Genomic DNA, 23,452 nt, shown 5'->3' with positions numbered 1-23,452 from the left:
ATACCCCAGCCAGATTTTCCCAGACCTTTGCCTCCTATCAGGAGGAAAGAGTCACCCAAGTTGGTTTTCCCTGAGGGTGAGACCCAGCAGGTTGAAAGACTTTCCTGTGAAGTCTCTGGACTCTGTTTTTCTTATCCTGCCCTCTGTGTGGCGCTTGTCTGCCTGCAGGTCCCACCAGCATAAGATGATGCGGTACCTTTAACTTTGGCAGACTCTCCCTGCTGGGGGCTTGGCGGAGACAGAGGAGAGGTTGTAGGCTGGTTTCAATGGCTTCAAATTACCAAGCCCTGGTGTCTGAATTCCTTGATGGAGGGATTTCACCTGAGTTGGGCTTCACCCCTCCCCTGGGGAAGGCACAGGCTCCAGACAAGCCCCCAAAAGAGCTCACTTCTGCCTATGCCTGGGGCAGTTGCAGCCTGAAAAGTCCTGCCGCTGTATCCAGAGGCAGTCAAGCCTTTGTAGATACACAGCCACAAAAACCTCTGTTTCCTTCTTTTGTTTTTCCCCCTTTTTCTGTCAGTCCTGCCCCCTTGGCACTGGGGCAAAAATGAGCAACCCCTGCTTTGATGAGGTTCACCTAAGCTGGGGGCCTATTTTCAGCAGTCAGAATTTGTTAATTAGTTCCACAATTGGCATTTGATTGTGCCCAGTCCCTGCTGCTGGTAAAGTCCTTTCCTTTCCCCTCTGGGAAGTGGCCTGGGGGAGGGGCGCTAGCCGCCACAGCTTTGGGAACTCACAGTTCAGGGGATGGGTGCTCGCAGCTGGTCCAGCTGGTCCAGACTGGGGTACGCTGTGTGTCTGGTCACTGACGTGCCTCCAGGAGCTGTTCTGTACTGTTTCTGGTTATTTAGTAGTTGTTCTGGAGGATGAACTAAAACGCGCACGTTGTTAAGCCGCCATCTTGACCCGGAAGTCTTGTTAAATTTATCCCTATATAGTTATGCTTTTTATGCTTTTGTAAATGGTATTGTTTTGTTAGTTTCATTTTCTAACCATTCATTACCAGTTTAAGGAAACATAACTGATTTTTTAAATTGACTTCGTATCCTGTAAATAGCTAAATGTACTTAGTTTTACAAGGCTTTCTGGTGAAGTTTTAAGATTTTCTATGTATACAAACATGTCATCTGCAGATAAATCCAGCTTAATTCATTTCTTTTCAATCTTTCTGCCATTATTTTTCATGTCTTATTGCACTGGGCATGACATAGCATTCAACTGGTGAAAGGAAAAACTCTTATCTGGTTCCTGATATCGGAACAAATCATTTAGTTTTTCACTATAAAGTATACCTATTAGTTGTAGGTTCTTTATGTCTTTTGTCAAGCTGAGAAGGGTGCTTTCTATTCTTAAACTGTTGTTAGGTTTTATGATGAATGAATGTCTGATTTTGTCAATGCCCTTTTCTTCATCTATGAAAGAGGGCATATTGTTTTTCTCCTTAATTCTGTTAATGTGGTAACTAAACTGATTGCCTGTCAAATGTTAAAGTGAACTTTCACTTCTGGTATAAATTCCATTCAGGCATGATATACCATCCTTTTAATTTGTGCTTGACTAGTTTTGCTAATGAAAATTAATTAAGGACTTCCACACCTTTTTCCACTTCCCTCTTTCTCTGGAGAAGCAAAGGGAATGCGGGATAGGCAGAACTTTTGTCAGGTTTGATTATTAGGTATTAATGGTTATGCTCACTTCAAAATACATGTTGGGAAGTGTTCTCTTCTCTCTTTTCTGAAAGTTCGTATAAGACGTGTTATTTCTTCCTTAAGTCTTTAATAGAATTAATCACTGAAACTATATGACCCTCAAGCATTGTTTGTGGGAATGTTTTTTGTTTTGAAACTAATTCAATTTCATTATTAGATATGGAAATATTTGGATTTTCTGTTTCATCTTTTTTTCACCTTGAAAAAATACTTTTTCAAGGAATTTACTTTAAGTTGTCATATGTTCTGGACCAAGTTGTTCATAACATACCCTTAATATCATCTTAATGTATATACAACTTATAGTGATGACCTCTCTTTAATTCTTGTATTTATTTACCTACATGGGCAGGTACCGGGAATCGAACCCGGGTCCTGTGGCATGGCAGGCAAACATTCTTGCCTGCTGAGCCACCGTGGCCCGCCCAATTTAATTCTTTTTTTTTTTTTTTAACATGGGCAGGCACCGGGAAGTGAACCCGTTCTTTAATTCTTGATACCAGTAATTCATGCTCCCTCTTCTCCCTCCCCCAACCCCCTTTCATCCTTCTCTCACTTTAAATCAAAGTAGGGGTAATTAACTTTATGGGTCTTCCAAAGTAGCAAAGTTTGGCTTTGACATACTTGTTTATTAAGTTAATTTCTGCTCTTTTTATTTCCCTCCCTCTAATTACTTTGGGATTACTTTGTGCTTCTCTTTCTAACTTCCTAGGGCACATCCTCAGGTTAGTCACTATAGACTGTCTTTTCTAACATAACCATTTAAAGATACACACTTCTAGGTACTGCTCTAGATGTATTCCTTTTGTGTCATATTTTTATCATCATTTAGCTAGAAATATTTTCTAGCTGGTGATTTCTTTTATGACCCACTGGTTATTTAGACGTGTGGTGTTTAGTTTCCAAATATTTGGTGTTTGTCTCCATACCTTAATGATTTCTAATTTATTTCTGCTGTGGTCAGAGAATATACAAAGTACGATTTCAAACATTTTCAATTTACTCTCAGTGGTTTTATGGATCTGCATATGGTTAAATCTTAAGGAATGAAACATGGGCCCTTGAAAATAATTTCTATTCTTCAGTTGTTGGGAGCAGAGTTCTATAAATGCTTATATATCAATTAGGTTAAAGCAGTCGCAGTTCATTCAATTCTATGTCTTGGTTCAATTTTTTTCCCTTTACTTATTCAACCAATTGCTTAGAGGTATTTAAATTTCCAACTGTGATTGTGAATTTATTTTTCCTTTAATTCTACCAATTTTTTCTCATTTATTTTGAAGCACCATTATTAGGTATATATAGATAGATTTATCATTCTTATAGCTTCTTGATGTATTGACTCTTTTATCCTTAGCATATATCACTATATTTAAGGACTCATCTAATAAGAATGGTTATTTTGGAAAAAGAGGGTGGGAAAGCAGCAAATGACCTGAGTAAATTTCCAAATATCTGAGAATTCACTGAGTTTCAAAGCTAATTGTCATTTTCCCAAGGGTACAATATCTGAATTCTGGTGAAACTTAATTCTCTGTGAACAAAATTAAGATCCTACCATCTTCTAGGTTTGAACAGGTTAAGAAATACTTATTGAAATTAATTGTAATAAATACTTGTTTAAGAGGTATCACTGGAAAATGTCATAATGATAATTTTCACTTAATTGTGGCAGTTTAAAGTATTGCACCTATTGTTCACAAAGATGTTGACTTCTATGGTTTGTGTTGGATCGATAAAAAAAATTCAATTGTAGAATGATTCATCAATGTTTCCAGTAATACTGCTACACCAGTTTCCTTTTAATGGCTCATCAGTTATGCGATGATGCCATGAAAGTAATATGAGGAGACTCATTTAGTAACATATTATTACATCATCTTAACATGAAGTAAGGCCCATCAGGCATTATTAAATTAGCCTGAATTTTACAGTATGTCAGTAGCATTTTATGTACATTAATAGCAGAGTTAATGTTCCTTAGGGGATTTTGTTGAAGAAAAATGGTTTCAAGGTGCCGTTTGGATATATATTTTTTTGCATGGGCAGGCACGTATTTTTTTGGTTTTGGTTTTGGTTTTTTTTTTTGCTTTTGGATATAATTTTGTAGTCACTATTTATACTTCTTTCTGTTATTATCATATGGCTACAATTTTTACATCACTTATGAAATGGTAGGACAAAATGGCAGCCAATTTACTGTTCGGGTGATTCTTTTTTCTTCTCCAACCCATCATAAGAAATACTGTTTAGAATACAGGTTTTTATTTGAATGAAATAAAGTATCTTTCTTAACTCTTAAATTTCCCGAATTTATTCAGACCTAAAATCAGCTGTTATCACTCATCATAATTTTCCCCAGCAATCGCGGCACATAGTAATAATAATAATAATAAATAGCAAAGCTATTGTTCCCTTTGCAGTGAAGTAGCCTTTTATGTGTTTTAAGAGCACTTCCTGTATTCATTGCTGTTTATCCTTGCTGGAGTATAATCTTCATTCCTCTCTGCTGAATTGTGGGCTTCCTTTCCCGGGCTCATGCATTGTGCCTATGTGGATTATTCAAAACTGGAATCTTTCTGTACTTGAAGACCTTTTTATTCTTCTTATATAGCAATGTTGCTATTTTGCATTGCATACTTTTCAATAACCTTGTTCTCTCTTCCACAGGTTTGCGTGATCACACTAAGCTATATATAGTCATCAAACAGTGATTTTATAATTTCTTCTTTTTTTATACTCCATAAATACTTGGAGTTGGCTATAGAGAGGAGGTAGATTTGTCAAAGCATGATACCCAGTACACTTTAATTAGAAACACCTGGGACACTTAGAAATATAATTTCTCAGGCCCCTCTTTGTCCAAACAAATCAGAATGGGAGGGAGGCAAAGGCACAGACTAGCAATCTAAATGATACTCATATCATAGTTAAAAATATTAAGCATTGATTTAGACATTTTACCACTTATTAGATGTGCGATCTTCAGAAAATTACTTATGCCCTCTGGAGAACCCTGGTTTGGCAATCCCCAAAATGGGTTCTTGTTGAAAGGATTAAATGTGGTTGTTCCTGGCTCACTTGGTGCTCAGTAAAGGGTTAACAACTGTTCTAACAATGCTATGCAAATAGGTTTAAAATAAATATTTTTTAATATGTGCATTAAATCTGGTACAAATGCATATTAGCCTTTGGCTAAAACTGTTAAGATTCATCTTTGCAAAGGTGGAAAATTATAAAACAGACCTTATCACAGATTCTAACAAAACAGTACTACTTGGGCAAAGGGGTATAAAATATAAGTGAAAATTAATTAATATAAGCATTAACTCATGACATTTGATACAGCAATATTTTCAAAGCGCTTACAGTAGTTTTTTTCTCAACTTTTGTAGTAGTTCTCAAATGTTTTGGCCTCTTAAAAATAACATTAAGCCCCCCAAATGGCTTTTGTTGTTTTTGTATGGGTTTAAATAGAGAAATTATAAAATATATATTTATTAATCCTATTTCTTAAAAGGATTAAGTGAAAATCAGTGAAGAGAAGGATTTGAGGTTAAATGACATATCTTAGCACCACAAAGTCAGCAACTTGCAGAGATGGGGAACCCTGGTCTTCTAACTCTAAATCTTATATCCCTTCCATTTTATCACCCTCAACCCATATTTAATGACCTTCTACTATATATCAGGAATTGAAAATAGCACTTTCAAATACCTGATAACAAATAATCATACCTGGTATGGTATATGAGGCATTATTATATTATAAGAAAATGAAGTGAGATTCAATAATACCTGATCAAGCTTACATTAAAGTTCTAGGTGAAAAGAACTTTAAGGCCTTGAAGCAGACTGTAAAACAAGTCTACTCAATGATATATCACACTGGCAGTTTGCAGAGCACCTTTTATTTGCAGAACTCTTTGGAGTTATTTTTATCAACTATTCATTGTCAAAAATAATATAAATTCATTTTTAATATTTTATTTTGCTTTGAACAGGTTCAGAAGAAAAGAAATGGTTAAGTAACTTGAAAACTCTGACAATGAGGAAGATGCAGTTGAGATTACATATTATATCCAAGGGCCCAGTCCAATTCATTAAAGAATTCAAATCCAGATTATGAAATGCAAATGTTAACTTATACCACAAAAAGAGATGTATACAACATATACTCAAGTGTTCATAAAATGGATTAATAGAAAGAAAGATAGAATGATATGGCAAATGTGACAAAATGTTAAAATTGGTAAATCTGGGTATCTGGGTGTGAGAGTATGTTGAAGTTTCCTGTTTGGAGACTGTATTATTTATGTATCTATCCTGTTAAGTTTGCAAGTATTTAAAAATAAAAAGTAAAGAAAAAGTAAGCTCTCATATCAATGATAAATTACAGAAATGTTACACTCTCCAAACCCCATTCCATTTGGCCAAAAAGAGAGGACACTGTGGTTCTCATTACCTGATATTACTAGAAATATACAAAAGGCTGGGAGATCTTAGTTTGCCTTATGGTACCATACAATCTTCTTTGTCTTGAACAAGGGTCAGAAGATCACTCTAAAGGGAGTGACAAGTTCAAATGTTGATTTTATACTGTTCTACTATGACCTGAAAATGCATTTACAGTCTTTGGTTCTCTGCAATTTGTAACTGGCTATGAGTTGTGTGCTAGTAGATATATAACAATTGGATTTCTAAATAAACAAATAAAAACTATGATTTATAGTGTTTTCTGATTTCTGTACACAAATATTTCCATAGTGGTCAATTTTAAGATACCAAAATGATGTGAACCTGTTTGCAAAATTTCAAAAAATTTAACAATGAGCTCTTCTGAGCTGCTTAAGAGCTGGGTCTAGCATACTACTGGCTATATAACAAATCTAATCTATCCATTTATAAATGGTTATCATGAAATAATTAAACCTAACCATGAACACAGAAAATAAAGCAATTTTACTAACACCATTAAAAACTTTGAAAATTGCTTGGACGAGAATAGAGTATTACTGCTGGGTCAGAAGTCTAGAAATCTGGGTATTAATCCAGTTACTATCTCCAACTCTGTCATGCTGAAGAAACTACTGATCAACCTGGGTCTATTTCTTGGGTTTACTAGTAAAGGGGTTTGAAATATATATTTGATTCTCACTAGGACAAAATTTTATTTTGTAATGTAATGGCATATCACGAAACAGGTAACTGTACAAAAGTGTCTAACAGTCAGTATCACGATAATGGGACTTCTATTAAATGAAGTAGCATTATCACTAGGACAGTTAAAATGGATTTACATGCCCATATCTGAAATCAGGCTGGGCCTCACGAAAGGCATGCAGATGGCAGAAAATAAATTTAGTATATTCTGCCTCTTTTATCTATTCTTTTGGGCTGGATTCTCATATGAAACTGCAGGTGGACCGAGTGTTCAGAATTCTCACCCTAAGGAAATAGGAAACATAAAAACTCAGAGAATGACCATTAGTGTGACTGCAACATACAAGGAAGAATTACACAAAGTTGCCAATTGAAGCTTAAACTGGTTGGTCAGATGCAGGGCTGAAATGAAAACACTTCCAATGCTAATGGTAAATTTAACAATACAGAATATCCAAGTTACAAAGAGCAATCATATTTTCTTCATATTGTGAATCGCTAACTTTTCTCTTTTTTCTATGAAGGAATACACAAAAGCCACTTTCAGAAATGATAGACATTTGGAAATGAGGAGAAGAAAGATCAATTGGTATTTTGTTAACATTAAAACAGAGGTTGGGTTTTGAAATCTTTTATGACAGAAAACAGTCTGGTGAATTAGGAAAGGGAAACCATTTTAGACAGAGGGAGTCAGAGAACAGAAAATACGTTTAATTGCTAAATAATCCCCACATTTAGTTACAAATTAAAGGAACAAATACGGTGCAATAAAGTGGATAAATTTCTACCTCCTCCACTATAAAAAACCCTTATTTACATGTTCAAAAATGATTTCACTGCTTTTGTATTCATTAAACTTACTTGACAGCCTGGTAATCCCGTGTCTCTGCTGTACAGGGAAAATGAGCCTCTCTCTGATGTTTTTCCTAAAAAAACAAAGACAATAATTTCATATAAAAACACTCATTTATTGACCATCAATTTAACTTGCAGATATTCATGATAGTTATACTGGGGTTTATAAGTAAAGAGAACAAACCAGAGAAATGAAAATAAAAACCAAGAGAAAAGTCTTAAAAAGCTTACAATCACTGAGAGCCAAATTCTGACTTTCTATATAAAACAGTTCGCATTTTATTAAATATTTTATTTTTAATGTGAAACATATATGACTATCTATATGATCAATGTACCTGCTAGTGTGAATAACATCTTCCCATATTTGCTATGTTTGCTTCAGATTGAACAACTCTCCCCCTCATCTCTCAGGAATAAAACCAGTACCAATACTACTCAAATTATCCATACTCCAAGGCAACCATTGCCAAGAAGTAGGTGTGTATGAGTCCCATGAATATTTTGTACTTTTAAAATATATGCATATATTAGAACGCACATTATTGTTTACTTTATTAAACAGATGATACTATATGGCATTCCTTCGAAACTTTCATTTTCATGCACTGCTATGTTTTTGAGATCCACGTTGATAATATACTTCATTTATTCATTTTTACTGCTCTAAAATTTTCCATTATACAAATAAATCACTTTTTTCCCTACTGAAAACAGATTGTTTCTACACTTTTTGTTATCACAAACAGTGCTCAAATATTCTTGCACACATCTTGTACACTTAAACAAGATTTCCTTTGGGATAGGATGCACATTTTAGACTTCACAGTTATTGATTGCTTTTTTACTCTCTAAAGTTGTGCCAATTTGTACTCATCTCAGCAATACATAAGAATTCCTGTTGGAACTCTATCCACAACTTGAAAGTTGGATGGCTAAGTGTCAAGGATGGTACATATCAAAATTTTGAGGACGAGAGGACATCTCACAGTGCTGACAATCAATGGCAGTGTTCATATTTACTGCTCACCCTTCTCACTTTTCAATACAGAAGTCTAAGTATGTTCAGTAAAGTGAATTTACAAGTGTCATACAGTATTAAACTAAACAGAACTTCCCAAACAGACGTAGTTTAAAAAGATTTCTGCAGTGAGATTACACGGTCTGATAAGAATACCAAAGAAACAAGCACAAATAAACATTAGGATAATGGTAGAGCGGATGCTTTTTCTCAATTCCATGGTAAAAACAGCAACTATGTAATTTGATCTGACAAGAAACTGTTCAAAATATTTGACATAAATGAGGCTATATGAACTTAAGCAAAATTTGTATGTGAGTTGTTAGACTGTATTTTATAAAAACGTACTTTATTAAAAAATAATTCCATATATGGATTGGATTCTCGAAACGGTTTACTAAAATAATGTGTGATTTTAAAAGAAGTAGGAGACACGAACAAACTTTAGATAATTTTCATTAAAGTATACATGCAACAGTGACCAATCCTGACATAGGTATCTTACAACTCTAAATCTGTCATTAATGACCCATTGCATATGCAAAATAATCCTTGTAATAATAAATCTAAGTTATCAGAAAATAATTGAATAGTCAAGGGTATAATTTCTGAGCCCATTACAGATATTAGAGCATGTGTTTTAAGAAGCACATCTTGGCTATTATGAATGAAGAATATATTTCAAATGAACAAATGCCAACATAAAAAAACCACATTTCTAAAATAGATCAATTAATGTGGCATATTCGCTTTATACTTCACCATATATAATATGCTTTATATGAATAACTTTAATTTGGAAAATATACATATGAAATAAAAAGGAATTAAATTTAACTATTTAATGAGGTATTTTTAACAAGCAAGATCTCAGGAAAGAGTCAGGGTGATGTTTTGGGATTTCTGATACTACTCTTACACTCTTATGTAACTTGAGCTCACAGAACCAAGAAGGTGGCTGTGACTGAAGGGAAATGCCAACCTAAAGTGACCAACAGAAAGGAGATGGCTGGGAAAAATATAAAAGACAGTCTGCATCCACGATTTAGAAAAACTGGTTTACAATCAAATAAATTAAACAAGTTTGTGAAATACCAAAATTCATTCTCAGAACATGCTTTTGTTATAAGAAACTGATAACCTTTAAAAGTAAATCCTGTCTCATATAGTTGGCAGGACAAAGTAGGAAGGCTACAAAGAACTTTATAAACATTTTTTAAAATGTCAAAAAGTTAATTAAAAAAAAAAGCCTGAGTATAAGACTATACCAGTGGAACTTCTAGGAATATGGCTGACTAGCCCTGCTCCACAGAAAGGTTGGAGAGGGGACAGGATGGTGACTGAGGAGGTGATTCAAGAGTACAGCTGATGTGGGAGAGCCTGCTACACCACAAGTGGCAGCCCTGGTTGTGGAGGCCGAGGAACCAAGAGGTAGAAGTCTGGAGCCTGGTGTGGAGCCGAGGAGTCAATGGGAGTGCACGGACTAGGGTGCAGGACTAGGAAGTAAGCCAGGCTGCGTTCCCCGGGCGTGCTACCCTCAGCAGCACAGCCCCTTGACAGGCGACTCACCCCACACACCTGAACCCCTTCACCTTCTCCCATTCGCTGTGCTCCAGGCAACCCCACACCCCACCAGCACCCAGTGCAAGTACCTCCCCCACACCCCTACACCAAGTGCAGCCTAACCCACCTCTCCTGCACCTCTCCCAAGCACTACTGCCCCCTCCCTGTTCCCTGCAGGCTGTTGCCAGGATATAAAGGTTGTGGACACTAATGTCCATACTTAGGCTATCCCTGCGCCCCCCCCCCCCCCCATCCACAGTGACACACAACCTCATTCCGCCCTCCTTGTCTCAGTGCATCCCTTTATGGCACTCCCAGGCTGATGCATGTGCACAGGCTCCCAATCAACTCATTCAGCTCTGGGAACTGCACATTCCAGCAGTCTTAGAACCACGCATATACACAGCCCTCAGCCTCACTTCCCAGCTCTGACAAAGTGCCAAACTGCACAGCTGTGTCACATCTGTCCCCAATCCATGAACGCTTAACAGCAAAATGCTGCCACAGCTCTATGCATGCGTACAAAGGGCCCCATGCCTTAGACCAGTGCACACAAGAGTTATGACCCACAGACCGGGGGACCCACACAGCTACATCCTCCCTGGCCGCTGGGCACCCACGTTCACTAGCATCAGCGCAACATCCTCAACCTGGGCCCATACCTGCCCTAAAACAAATCACCATACTGAGTGCAAGAGAAAAACAGCATACTAGATACAAGGGAAATCAAATAAGACTGAGCTCAGACTACTCAACTAGCACCCTGGGGACGAGAAGGCAGTGGTATGATAAATTCAAGATCCTGAAAGAGAAAGACTCTCCAGCCAAAAATGCTATACCCAGCCAAACTGTTCTTCAAAACTGAGGGAGAGATTAAAGTTTTCACAAAGAAGTCTTCAAAGAATTGTCAACAAGAGACTGGCCCTACATGAAACACTAAAGGTGTTCTGACAGCTGAAAAAACAAAAAGACAGGAGAGGGAGGTTTGGGGGAGGGCATGTAATTGAAGACTGCCACTAAGGGTAAATTAAAGAATGCAGAAAGAAAGGGGGAAAAGAAAACATAGATCTGACAAATAAAATAAAAAAGATAAGACAGTGGAATCAAGAAACACCTTTTCAGTAATAACTTGGAATGTTAATGGACTAAATTTACCAATAAAAAGAAACATATTAGCAGAACGGATTTAGAAACATAATCCAGCTATATGCTGCTTACAAGAGACTCACCTTAGACACAAGGATACAAAAAGACTGAAAGTGAAAGGACGGAAAAGATTTTCCACACAACTTGTAACCAAAAGAAAGCAGGAGCAGCTATACTAATATCAGACAAAACAGACTTTAAATGTAAAGACATCCTAAGAGACAAATAAGGACACTATATATGAATTAAAGGGTCAATTTACCAAGAAGATATAACAATCATAAATGTTTATCTTCAATCAAGGAGCAAAGTACATGAGACAGATATTAGTAAAATTGGAGGGAACAATAGATGTTTCAACAATAATAGCATGAGACTTCAATACACCACTTTCTTCTAGAGACAGAACAATCAGACAGAAGATCAACACGGAAATACAGAACTTAAATAATCTGATAAATGAATTAGAACTAACAGATATATATAGGTCATTGCACCCCAAAGCACAAGGTTATACATTCTTCTCTAGTGCTCATGGAACATACTCCAGGATACATCATATGCTGGGACATAAAACAGGTCTTTATAAATTTAAAAATATTGAAATTATTCAAAACACTTTCTCTGATTACAATGGGATGCAGTTGGATCTCAATAACCACCAAAGAATGAGAACATTCGCAAATACATAGAGATCAAATAACACACTATTAAAACAACGAGTGGGTCAAAGAAGAAATTGCTGGAGAAATCAGTAGCTATCTGGAGATGAATGAAAATGAGAATACAACTTACTAGAACTTATGGGATGTGGCAAAGGCTGTGCTGAGAGGGAAATTTATTGCCTTAAATGCCTATACTAAAAAAGAAGAAAGAGCAAAAATCAAGGACTTAACAGCAAACTTGGAGGAACTTGAGAAAGAACAGCAAACTAACCCCGAAGCAAACAGGAGAAGAGAAATAACAAAGATTACAGCAGAGATAAATGAATGAGAGAACTAAAGAACAACAGAAAGAAACAATAAAACCAAAGGTTGGTTCTTTGAGAAAAATCAATAAAATCAATGGGCCATTAGCAAGACCCACAAAGAAAAAAAGAGACAGGATGCAAATAAACAAAATAAGGAATAAGAAGGGGTGTGTTACCACAGACCCTGAAGAAACAAAAGAAATCATAAAAAGATACTATGAACAACTATACACCAACAAATTAGACAACTTAGATGAAATGGACAAATTCCTAGAAACGCACAAACAAGCTACACTGAGTCAGTAAGAAATAGAAGATCTCAACAAACCAATCACAAGTAAAGAAATTCAATCAGTCATCAAAAATCTTCCTACAAAGAAAAGCCCAGGGACAGATGGCTTCACAGGGGAATTTTATCAAAAATTCCAGAAAGAACTAAGATGAATCCTGCTCAAACTTTTCCAAAAATTGAGGAAAAAGGAACTCTACATAACTCATTTCATGAAGTTAGTATCATTTCAATACCCAAACCAGGAAAAGATGCTATAAGAAAGGAAAACTACAGGCGAATCTCCATAATGAACACAGATGCAAAAATTCTCAATAAAATCTTAGCAAATAGAATCCAACAGCACATTAAAAGAATTATATACCATGACCAAGTGGAGTTTATACCAGGAATGCAAAGATGGCTCAACACAAGAAAATCAATTAATGTAATATAGCATATTAACAAATCAAAAGGGAAAAATCACATGATGATCTCGATTAATGCAGAAAAAGCATTCGACAAAATTCAGCATCCTTTTCGGATAAAAACACTCCAAAAGATACGAACAAAGGTAACTACTGCAATATGTTAAAGGGATATATGAAAAACTGATAGTCAGCATCGTACTCAATGGAGAGAGACTGAAAGCCTCCCCTAAGACCAGGTAGAAGACAAGGATGTCCACAGTCACCACTATTATTCAACATTGTGCTAGAAGTTCTAGCTAGAGCTATTAGGCAGGACGAAGAAATAAAAGGTATCCAAATTGGAAAGGAAGAAGTAAAACTCTCATTATTTGCAGATGAAAGAATACTATACTTGGACGATCCTGAGACATCTACAGCAAAATTACTCAAGCCAATAAACAAATTCAGAAAGCTGGCAGGATATAAAATTAATGTGCAAAAATGAGTAACATTTCTATACATAAGCAATCACTTAGCTGAGGAGTGATTCAGTTAAGGAAAAAATTCCATTCAAAATAGCAACTAAAAGAATCAAATACTTAGGAATGAACTTAACTAGAGACATAAAGGACTTGTACACAGGAAACCACACAACATTGCTGAAAGAAATCAAAGGAGATCTAAATAGGTGGAAAGACATTCCCTGCTCATGGACAGGAAAGCTAAATACAGTTAAGATGTCAATTCTGCCCAAGTTGATCTACAGATTCAACACAGTACCAATCAAAATTACAACAACCTACTTTGAAGATTTGGAAAAGCTAACTACCAAATTCATTTAGAAGGAAAAGAGACCTTGAATAGGTAAAAGCATCTAAAAAAGAAGAATGAAGTGGGAGGATTAACATTCCCTGACTTTATAACCTATTATAAAGCCACAATGTCAAAAGAGCATGGTACTGGCATAAAGACAGAAGCACTGACCAATGGAATTGAAACGAGAGTGCAAAAACAGACAACCAAATCCTTGTCTTTGACAAGGACCCCAAATCCTATGAACTGAGACAAAATAATCTTTTTAATTGGGCATGAAAGAACTGGATATCAATAGCCAAAGGAATGAAAGAGGACCCCTATCTGACACCCTACACAAAAACTAACTCAAAGTGGATCAAACATCTAAATATAAGAACTAGCACCATAAAGCTGCTAGAAGAAAATGTCCACTTTAATGATCAGCATAAAGGTATAATCAGAGGTTTATAATATAGAAGATAGTGGACTTAGTGATACATAGAAGCCCGAGATGGGTGAACTGTTAGCTAATGAGGTTGAATGACAACGTAAGGGAATAGATAGGATCAAGGTTAGGGTTAGGGTTAGTGGGTCTAAAGGTAATATTACCATATTGAAGATGAACAAGATTGAAAGGGGTTGTATAGACCTATGTGTCCCACTGACTCACACTAGAAATATGAGTTCTTTTAAGAATTACTTCAAAGATATGATTCTTGTATAAAGAGTGTTTAATTCCAGGGTACAGGGGGAAAACTGCTATTGCATGCTGTGAGCTATGTGCAAAAGGAAACCATCAGCACTATCACAGCAACAGCAGAGTTGTTGGAGTGAGGGACAAGAGTTAAGAGGAGGTTTAGATTTCCCATATGCCGAGGGTGTGTTTTTTGGTTTTCTGTCTCTTGGGAACAATAAAATTATCTAAAATTGAGAATGTTAATGGACTGTGGACTTAGGGCCTTCTACATGATGCCTGATAAATGCAGGTGGCTGAAGGATGCACTGATGGAAAAGCAGATTGGTGAATGATGGTGTATACTTATGAATGAAGGTTGTGCTGCTACAAAAAGGAACAATGTCATGAGGCATGCAACGATGTGAATGAACATGTGGGACATTTAGTAAGACAAAATAAGCCAGAAAAAAAAAGAAACAACAATGGTAAGGTCATCTTTAGAAAATGCTTAAAAGAAAACGGGGGCCTACACTGTAAGCTTTTAGAGCAGACACATTAAGTCCAGAGTGGTGATCATTATTTTTGGATTCTGAGAGGCTGTTTTATAGCTATAACCTGAAATTGAGAGATAAGAATGAAGCCGAACAGGTTGGGGTTAACATAATTCAGAAATTAGGGGTGAGGAAGACAGTGTCTACATTTTAGAGCCACACATACTCTTTGAGACCAATGGAAGAAAGGTTTATTTGATCTGGAACTGAAATTTTCTGTAGTGCATAATCTAATTCAACCTATCTGTATAGCTCATTTGAACAACTGAAACACATGAGGTACAGAGTAAGAAAGAGGTCCTTTAATCCTGTATAGATTTTTGTAATGCCTGGAAACATCCTAGCATACATTAAGCAGATAATCAAAAAGTATTGGCAAAGTCCCCTGAGGGCGGGGAGAAAGAATATGAACTATTAAACCTTACCATCAAGGAATCCCCTGATACTGTGTCAAACTTTAGAGATACCCAAATCAATAGGCCATGCCCTCGATCAGGAGGCTTACTCTTGTGAAACTTATATAGGCAGCAGAGAAGCTTAGACTACCTATAGAGATGCCTAAGAGTTACTTCTGGAGACCTTTGTTGTTGCTCAGATGTGGCCTCAGTCTCTCTAAGTTCAACTCTGCAAGTGAAAGCGTTGACCTCCCCCCTACATCCAGGGGTGAAAGTCTCCCTGGCAACATGGGATTAATCTGGCCCTGACACTGTGGGATCAACAATTCCATCCTGACCAAAAGGGGGGAAAGAAGTGTAATTAATAAAGTATTAGTGACAGAGAGAGTTAAAATAGAGTTGAGAGGCTACTCTGGAGGTTGCTCTTATGCAAGCTTCAGGTAGACCTTGCTACCTATCATAACCTGCCAATCCCCAACCAGGACCATTCCAGCCAATCCTAAAGAACATCTAGAGCAATACATATATAAGATTCCACAAGGATTCCAGGCACTAGAATAACTTTCCAGAAACCTACAACCTCCAGATGGGTCCCTGCTCCACGTAAGTCCTGAAACCTAGCCCAGCCTCTCAAGAACATTAGATAGTTCCATCTCCCTACCCCATATTAGTGACAAACCCTTACAATAGCAAAAATTTAGAATGGCCATAGGCCAAGCAACCCTAAAGAAAGATATGTAAAGATCAAAGGTGATAGTGGAATTCTACAGAGAAGATAGAACTTAACAAATGAATACGAATGCGGAATCATTAAATTGCTATCTCTTTTAGTTTCCAGCATTTTAGAGCAGCTAGAAGTAAAAACCTAAAATTGTGAAATTGTAACCCATGTCAAGGTCTGAAGTATGTTTTACAAGTAATTGTGGTGCTGTGCTTTGATATTTATAGCTTTTTGTATATATGTTATTGTTCACAAAAAAAGAAGGGAAAGACAGTCGATTGTGATACATAAAGTATTTAAGCCCTCTAGCCTCCTATATTCTGGAGCAACTAGAAGGAAAAATATAAGAGGAGTGTATGGTAGTCCATGACAAATTCTGGGATCTGTCCTGTAACCACTCGTTGGAGAGTGCTTTGAAAACTATTGCTTTTTTCTTTCTTGGCTTTGTATAAATGTTATACTATACCATAAAAAAAGTTTAAAAAAAAAAGACTACGTCGATTTAGTCATTCACCACAATGTGTTATCAGCTTTGGTTGAAGTGCTCAACATATCCTTTCTACCTTGCAAATTCTTCTTCCTATAACATTGTTTTAAATAACCAATAAAAGAAAGCTAAGCAACAATTTAAAGTCTATTAAGATTTTTTTTTGTTAAAGTTGAAATGGAAAAGGGAACAAAGTAAGATACCACTATTAGCTCCATTCTTAAATAAAGAACAGCTTTCAAATACAATCTTAATCATCTGTATGGAGGGTACCCATTAAATTTAAGAAAATGTAAAAGTTTAAGCTTTCTTTCCTTTGTCATTTACTTTTCAATCACTTCATCTTCCTTTCAGAGGAAAGACCCCTTAGAGAGAACATAAACTAATTTAACGTAAGTTAAAAACAGTACAAAGTAAAAGTTTCTTCTGAAATGGAAAATTGCAGTATGTATTACAAATAATTCTATATTTATTAAAATCAGATGGTGAAATGCAAATACATTCTTATTTTACCTTTCATTTATTTGGAATTAGTTATTTTCTTAGGGACATAAACATCTGACTATCCTGGAATAAAACAATGTTTACTCAGTTTGAGACTTAGAAAGCATTCAGGTCTAATTCTTTCAAAATTATTTTTGCAAGAATTATTTTCAAGGATTAAAATGATAGGATATCATTCTCTTTATTGCATCTCAAGTGTCTGACAGAACCTGGGGCAATTTTATTACAGGTTTCTGTAAACTTTTACATAAATATCATATATGAATGCACATGTGGACATCCTTAATGGCAAAGTTAGGCTGAACACAATTTAAGAACTACTAGTAAATGAACACATATAATCCCTTGAAATACCTATAAAAACATTATTACAAATAACTGACGGTTTTCTCAGAATAATGTTTTAAATGTATAAAGCAATATACAGAGAATTACAAAAAAGAATTACACAGTATACTGATACACAATCATCAAAATGTTTATAGCAAACTTGCTACATGGTAACATAAATACTTTTAAATTAACACACTAAATAGTAAGATTTAGCAGATGGTCAACTATTAACAATGGTAATCTCAAAGCATAAAAGATATTTGAAAATATCTGCAACAAATTAACATAATATGAAAATGTCTGTGATTTCTCTTTATGACAAAATCCTAGGTACTGCTAGCATTGTGTTTTGTTGCTCACATTCAAAATTGAAGGGCATGCTAAATTTTATTCAGCAATTGGTAAAAAATAAAGATGAATTTTTTCCCATTCAAGTTATGATTTCCTTCTGATATCTGGAGGGGTTTCCACACCCCAAGTTAAGAACTCCTGTGCTCTACTAGAACAACTACATATTATTGAAAGATATATATATATATATATACATGTATATATATATCAAGCTATCAGACACAAATAAACCATCCTTTGGGTAAAAGTATTGCACAATACACGCTTTTATTTTTAAGAAACTGTTGTCTTTACAATCACATCTGAATTTTACATACTTCCATTAATGTGGTGTTAATAATATATGAACTCTTAAAAAACAGCTACGCTACAATGCAGGCAGTGGCGATTATAACTTGAATTATGATAGTGGTAAAGAACAAAAAGTAAACTTTTTCACTTGTTGGCCAATTTTATGATATCCAGTGGTTTTAAGTAAGAAAAATAAAGTTATAAATATAAAAAATACAAAAGTTAGATAGTACCACAATCCATACCCTGAGAACAGTGTTCAGTTTCATTCTTCAATGTGCAAATTTAGACTATAGCAGCCCTTTACAGTCAGGTCAGGTATCTTGAGGTTCAGATTCAAAACACAGTGTGGGTGTTTCTAGAGAGTGAACTTAGGCTGTGGTTTTGGGCAATTCTAAAAGGTTCACTGGATCAGGAAGGGGACCTCTATTCTCATTGAATAGGGTCTAAATATCTAAGAGTGGAGAAAAAAGCACCTTTGTTATACTGAAAGTAGGGTTGTAACAACCCACCATTTCATAGAAAAGGGTCTTTTGAGTAGGTGGCATTTGGTGAGAATACTGTGGCTTTATAGGCAAGTGATTTCCAACAAAGATGGCCTGGCAGATAAGTTGTACTCTTCCCTACACATAGTTTTACAGCTGTCAAGTTGAATTTCATTTAGATCCATATTAGCCTGTCCAGATGTTATACCTAAGTAAACAGTAAGGCAGAGCTGGGATGCTCTCCTTTGGCCGAAGAGACAGAAATTGAGAATCTTGTCAATCCAGGGAATTTCTAGTGTGGTGTAACACAAATATTCAGGGGTTCATATTTCTCACCTTACAGATAGAGAACACTGATTTTTTAAAAAAGCAAATTAATAGCTTAACCAATATAAGGAAAAGAAATGGATAAAAAGAAAGGACTCAAAAACAGAATGACTAAGAAAAGGAAATACAGAAAAGCATAGATGAGAAATTGAAATCTTCCCACCTTTACAATCACATCTGAATTTTACATACTTCCATTAATGTGGTGTTAATAATATATGAACTCTTAAAAAACAGCTACGCTACAATGCAGGCACAAATTAGAATTTTTTTAAAACTTTTTTTATTAATTAAAAAAAATTAACAAACAAAACATTTAGATATCATTCCATTCTACTTATACAATCAGTAATTCTTAATATCACATAGTTGCATATTCATCATTTCTTAGTACATTTGCACCGATTTAGAAAAAGAAATAAAAAGACAACAGAAAAAGAAATAAAATCATAATAGAGAAAAAAAAGACTATACATACCATACCCCTTACCCCTCGCTTTCATTTACCACTATTTCAAACTGGATTTATTTTAACATTTGTAGAATTTTTTTTTAACTTGAACCACTGTTAAACCAAATCACCCTATCCTGCACTTGTATATGTGATTCTTTCAAACCTTAAAATAAGATTTCATTTTCTAAAAAAAAATTCATTTAAATTTCATCTTTGATCCAGCACATTATTCTAACCTATCTACATCTATTTTGAATGCTTGGAAGTCCCAGAAAAGAGGAGTGGGAAAAATATACTAGAAATTGTTAACATTTATTGCTCTAAGAATTGAGGGCATGCTCAACACCAGAGTAGAAGAACAAAAGAGGGAGTTGAAATGTCATCAATCACTTTAAAAGGTCATTTAATAGGGCAGAATGTATCATACCCAATTTGGGTTGTAAAGGGTTTACATTAGAAGTAAGGTAAAAACTAAGGTCCAATTTTGGTAATTCCTTGAAGGAAAGTTACATCGAGCACCCTTTCATTATTTCTGAGGTAATAATACCAGATTAGACAGAATAACCTTTCCCAGGATTATAGACTCAGTTTTCGAAGGGACTTCTGAGGCTAATGAGTCTAACTTCTACCTAAAGTAGTATTGCTTTGAATATGAATAGTTGCACCAAGAAAGGTCCACTGATGATTGTTTTGCATGTTTTATCCACCCAGATTTTTTTATTAATTTAAAAAAATTAACAAACAAAAACATTAACATATCATTCCATTCTACATATATAATCAGTAATTCTTCATATCATCACATAGTTGCATATTCATCATTTCTTAGAACATTTGCATCGATTTAGAAAAAGAAATAAAAAGACAACAGAAAAAGAAATAAAACGATAACAGAAAAAAAGATTATACATACCATACCCCTTATCCCTCGCTTTCATTTATCACTAGCATTTCAAACCAAATTTATTTTAACATTTGTTCTTCCTATTATTTATTTTTATTCCATATGTTCTACTCTTCTGTTGATATGGTAGATAAAAGGAGCATCAGACACAAGGTTTTCACAATCACAGAGTCTCATTGTGAAAGCTATATCATTGTTCAATCATCAAGAAACATGGCTACTGGAACACAGCTCTACATTTTCAAGCAGTTCCCTCCAGCCTCTCCACTACATCTTGAACAACAAGGTGATATCTACTTGATGCATAAAAATAACCTCCAGGATAACCTCTCAACTCTGTTTGGAATCTCTCAGCCATTGACACTTTGTCTCATTTCACTCTTCCGCCTTTGGTCGAGAAGGTTCTCTCAATTCCTTGATGTTAATTCTCAGCTCATTCTAGGGTTTTTCTCAGTCCCTTGATGCTGAGTCTCAGCTCATTCCAGGATCTCTGTCCCATGTTGCCAGGAAGGTCCATACCCCTGGGAGTCATGTCCCACGCAGAGAGGGGGAGGGTGGTGAGACTGCTCGTTGTGTTGGCTGGAGAGAGAGGCCACATCTGAGCAACAAAAGAGGCTCTCTTGGGGGTGACCCTTAGGCCTAAATTTTAAGTAGACTTGACCTATCCTTTGTGGGGTTAAGTTTCATATGAACAAGCCCCAAGACTGAGGGCTCAGCCTATAGCTTTGGTTGTCCACACTGCTTGTGAGAATATCAAGAATTCAACTTGGGGAAGTTGAATTTCTCCCCACTTTCACCATTCCCTGAAGGGGGCTTGCAAATACTTATCCAGTCACTGATCAAATCACTCTGGGATTCATCGGGGCATCACTCTGGACAAACCAACAAAATCTCATGTCCTACCTGAGATTCCAAGTACTTATAACATTCAATCAAACTATCTACATAAGCTACATTAGGAAATGCACTAGTCAAAATATAAATTTTGTAACAAATAAACATTTTTTGCATTAGTCTCACACATATGGTGACATTTAAAAATATTAATTGCCATCTATTTTCAGCACCCTGCAATAACGACATTCCTTTGTTCTTCCTCATGCAAAAACATTTTTAAAATTTGTACATTGTACATTTCACTATTACTATACACTCTAGGCATTCCTAGATTATACCATTTCGATCTTTACCATTTATCTTTCTTTCTGATTTCATTTATGTCCCCAGCCTTCCTCCCTCCATCATTCTCACATGCAGCTTCATTCAGTGTTTTAACATAATTGTATTACAGTTAGGTATTATTGTGCTGTCCATTTCTGAGTTTTGGTATCCATTCCTGTTGCACACTCTGTATCCCTTCAGCTCTAATTACCTAATATCTGACCCTATTTCCATCTCCTGATGGTCTCTGTTACCAACGAAATATTCCAAGTTCATTCACTAATGTCAGTTCATATCAGTGAGATCATACAGTATTTGTCCTTTAGTTTTTGGCTAGTCTCACTCAGCATAATGTTCTCTAGGCCCATCCATGTTGTTACATACTTCATAAGTTTATTCTGTCTTAAAGCTGCATAATATTCCATCATATGTATATGCCACAGTTTGTTTAGCCACTCATCTGTTGATGGACATTTTGGCTGTTTCCACCCAGATTTTAAGAATAGTGTTGAAAAGCCAAAGATCAAAGGAACTAGATTAGCTAATAGAACTGGCATTTTAGCCTAGAGAAGACAAGATCTGGGAAAACATGGTTTAATATTTGCAGAGCTGTTATAATAAGGAGGAATTAAACTAAGCTGTTTGGAACCAGTGAGGGAGTTAGGATCAAAGAACAGAAGTAAAGAGATGCATTATTTTAGCTCATTATGAGGAAAAACTTAAAATTTCCTATTGTAGAATAAAACTCTCTGTGCAGAAAAACATACAGTGTTCTAGCACTTATTATTATTATTAGCTGTTTTTGTTGAGAATACCATATTTATTAATGCAGAAGATTGAACAGACATTTTTAGCAGCTCTAGTTACTACTGCTGAGTCAGAGAGAAGTCATGTTTATTGGACATTTTCATTGTTTATACTGAAATGTCCATGTAAGTCTTTTGCCCATTTACTACTATATCTGTTATTTACTTAGTGATTTGTTTAAAAGAAAAAATGGTCTGGATATAAGACCTTTTACTGGATCTATATAAATATCTTCATGGGTTGCTTTTATGCTCTCTTAATGGGATCTTTTGACGAACAGAAATTATTCAATTTAATGTAGGACAACTTGTCAAATTTTTCCTTTATGGTTAGCATTGCCTATTCCAAGATTGCAAAGATAATTTTCTGTTTTCCTCTAGAAGGTTTACTGTTTTACCTTTCAAATTTAAATCTGAATTTGATTTTTGTGTATGTTGGGAAGGGGCCAAAAAACATTTTTTTTCCACAGGATTATCCAACTGATATCAGCAATGTTTACTGAAAGGATGATCTACATCTTAAAACTATCCCTGGCTGCTGTGTGGAGAATAAACTATAAGGGAAGAAGCACAGAAGGTCATCAATTAGAAGATTACTGAAATTGTCTAGATGTAAGCTAATGGTGGCTTTAATTCTTCCAATCTATTGAGGTAGGTACTATTAAATCCCCATTCTACTAATGAAGATAAATAATTTGCTCAAGATCATAGAATTAGAAAGTGGCAGAACGAACTAGAAGGCAGAGCTATCCAAACACAATTTCTTAACAGAATGCTACACTTGACTCTTTTTCAGTGGAGATTTAGGGGACAACTCCCATGTTTTGATCAAATAGGTATATACTTGGTGGGGCTCAGCTACAGCATGAGAATCCTTCTCTATTTAGCACACCATGCAGCCTCTACCAATTAATTTAGCACTGGACATGAAATTTATTCTGGCTAAAAAGAGACTGATGACAAATCATCCCCAAAAATGATTGAGCAGAATCCACTACCCCTGAGGTCTGCTCTGGATATAACTTGAGCATGGTCAGGGATACCAGTTTCATTCACAAGTAACTGCCACTCTTTTTGGTTCTCACAAAGGGTACATGAAGATGTTA

At 35.6% G+C, this 23,452-nt stretch overlaps 1 protein-coding gene across 3 annotated transcripts in view; it reads right to left on the bottom strand.

Moving 5' to 3' along the window:
- Positions 1 to 23,452, bottom strand: part of TCF12 (transcription factor 12) — a 450,527-nt gene that overhangs the window by 143,815 nt on the left and 283,260 nt on the right. For all 3 annotated transcript variants that reach the window (XM_077128013.1, XM_077128014.1, XM_077128015.1), the window contains one exon: positions 7,734 to 7,798. In XM_077128013.1, the coding sequence (XP_076984128.1) occupies positions 7,734 to 7,798 (65 nt within the window). The remainder of the gene's footprint in view (positions 1 to 7,733; positions 7,799 to 23,452) is intronic.

Source organism: Tamandua tetradactyla, chromosome 14 (assembly GCF_023851605.1).
Source record: "Tamandua tetradactyla isolate mTamTet1 chromosome 14, mTamTet1.pri, whole genome shotgun sequence".
In the NCBI taxonomy this organism is placed as follows: domain Eukaryota; kingdom Metazoa; phylum Chordata; class Mammalia; order Pilosa; family Myrmecophagidae; genus Tamandua; species Tamandua tetradactyla.
The sequence above is the reverse complement of the archived record's forward strand: the minus strand, read 5'-3'. Positions and strand labels throughout refer to the sequence as shown.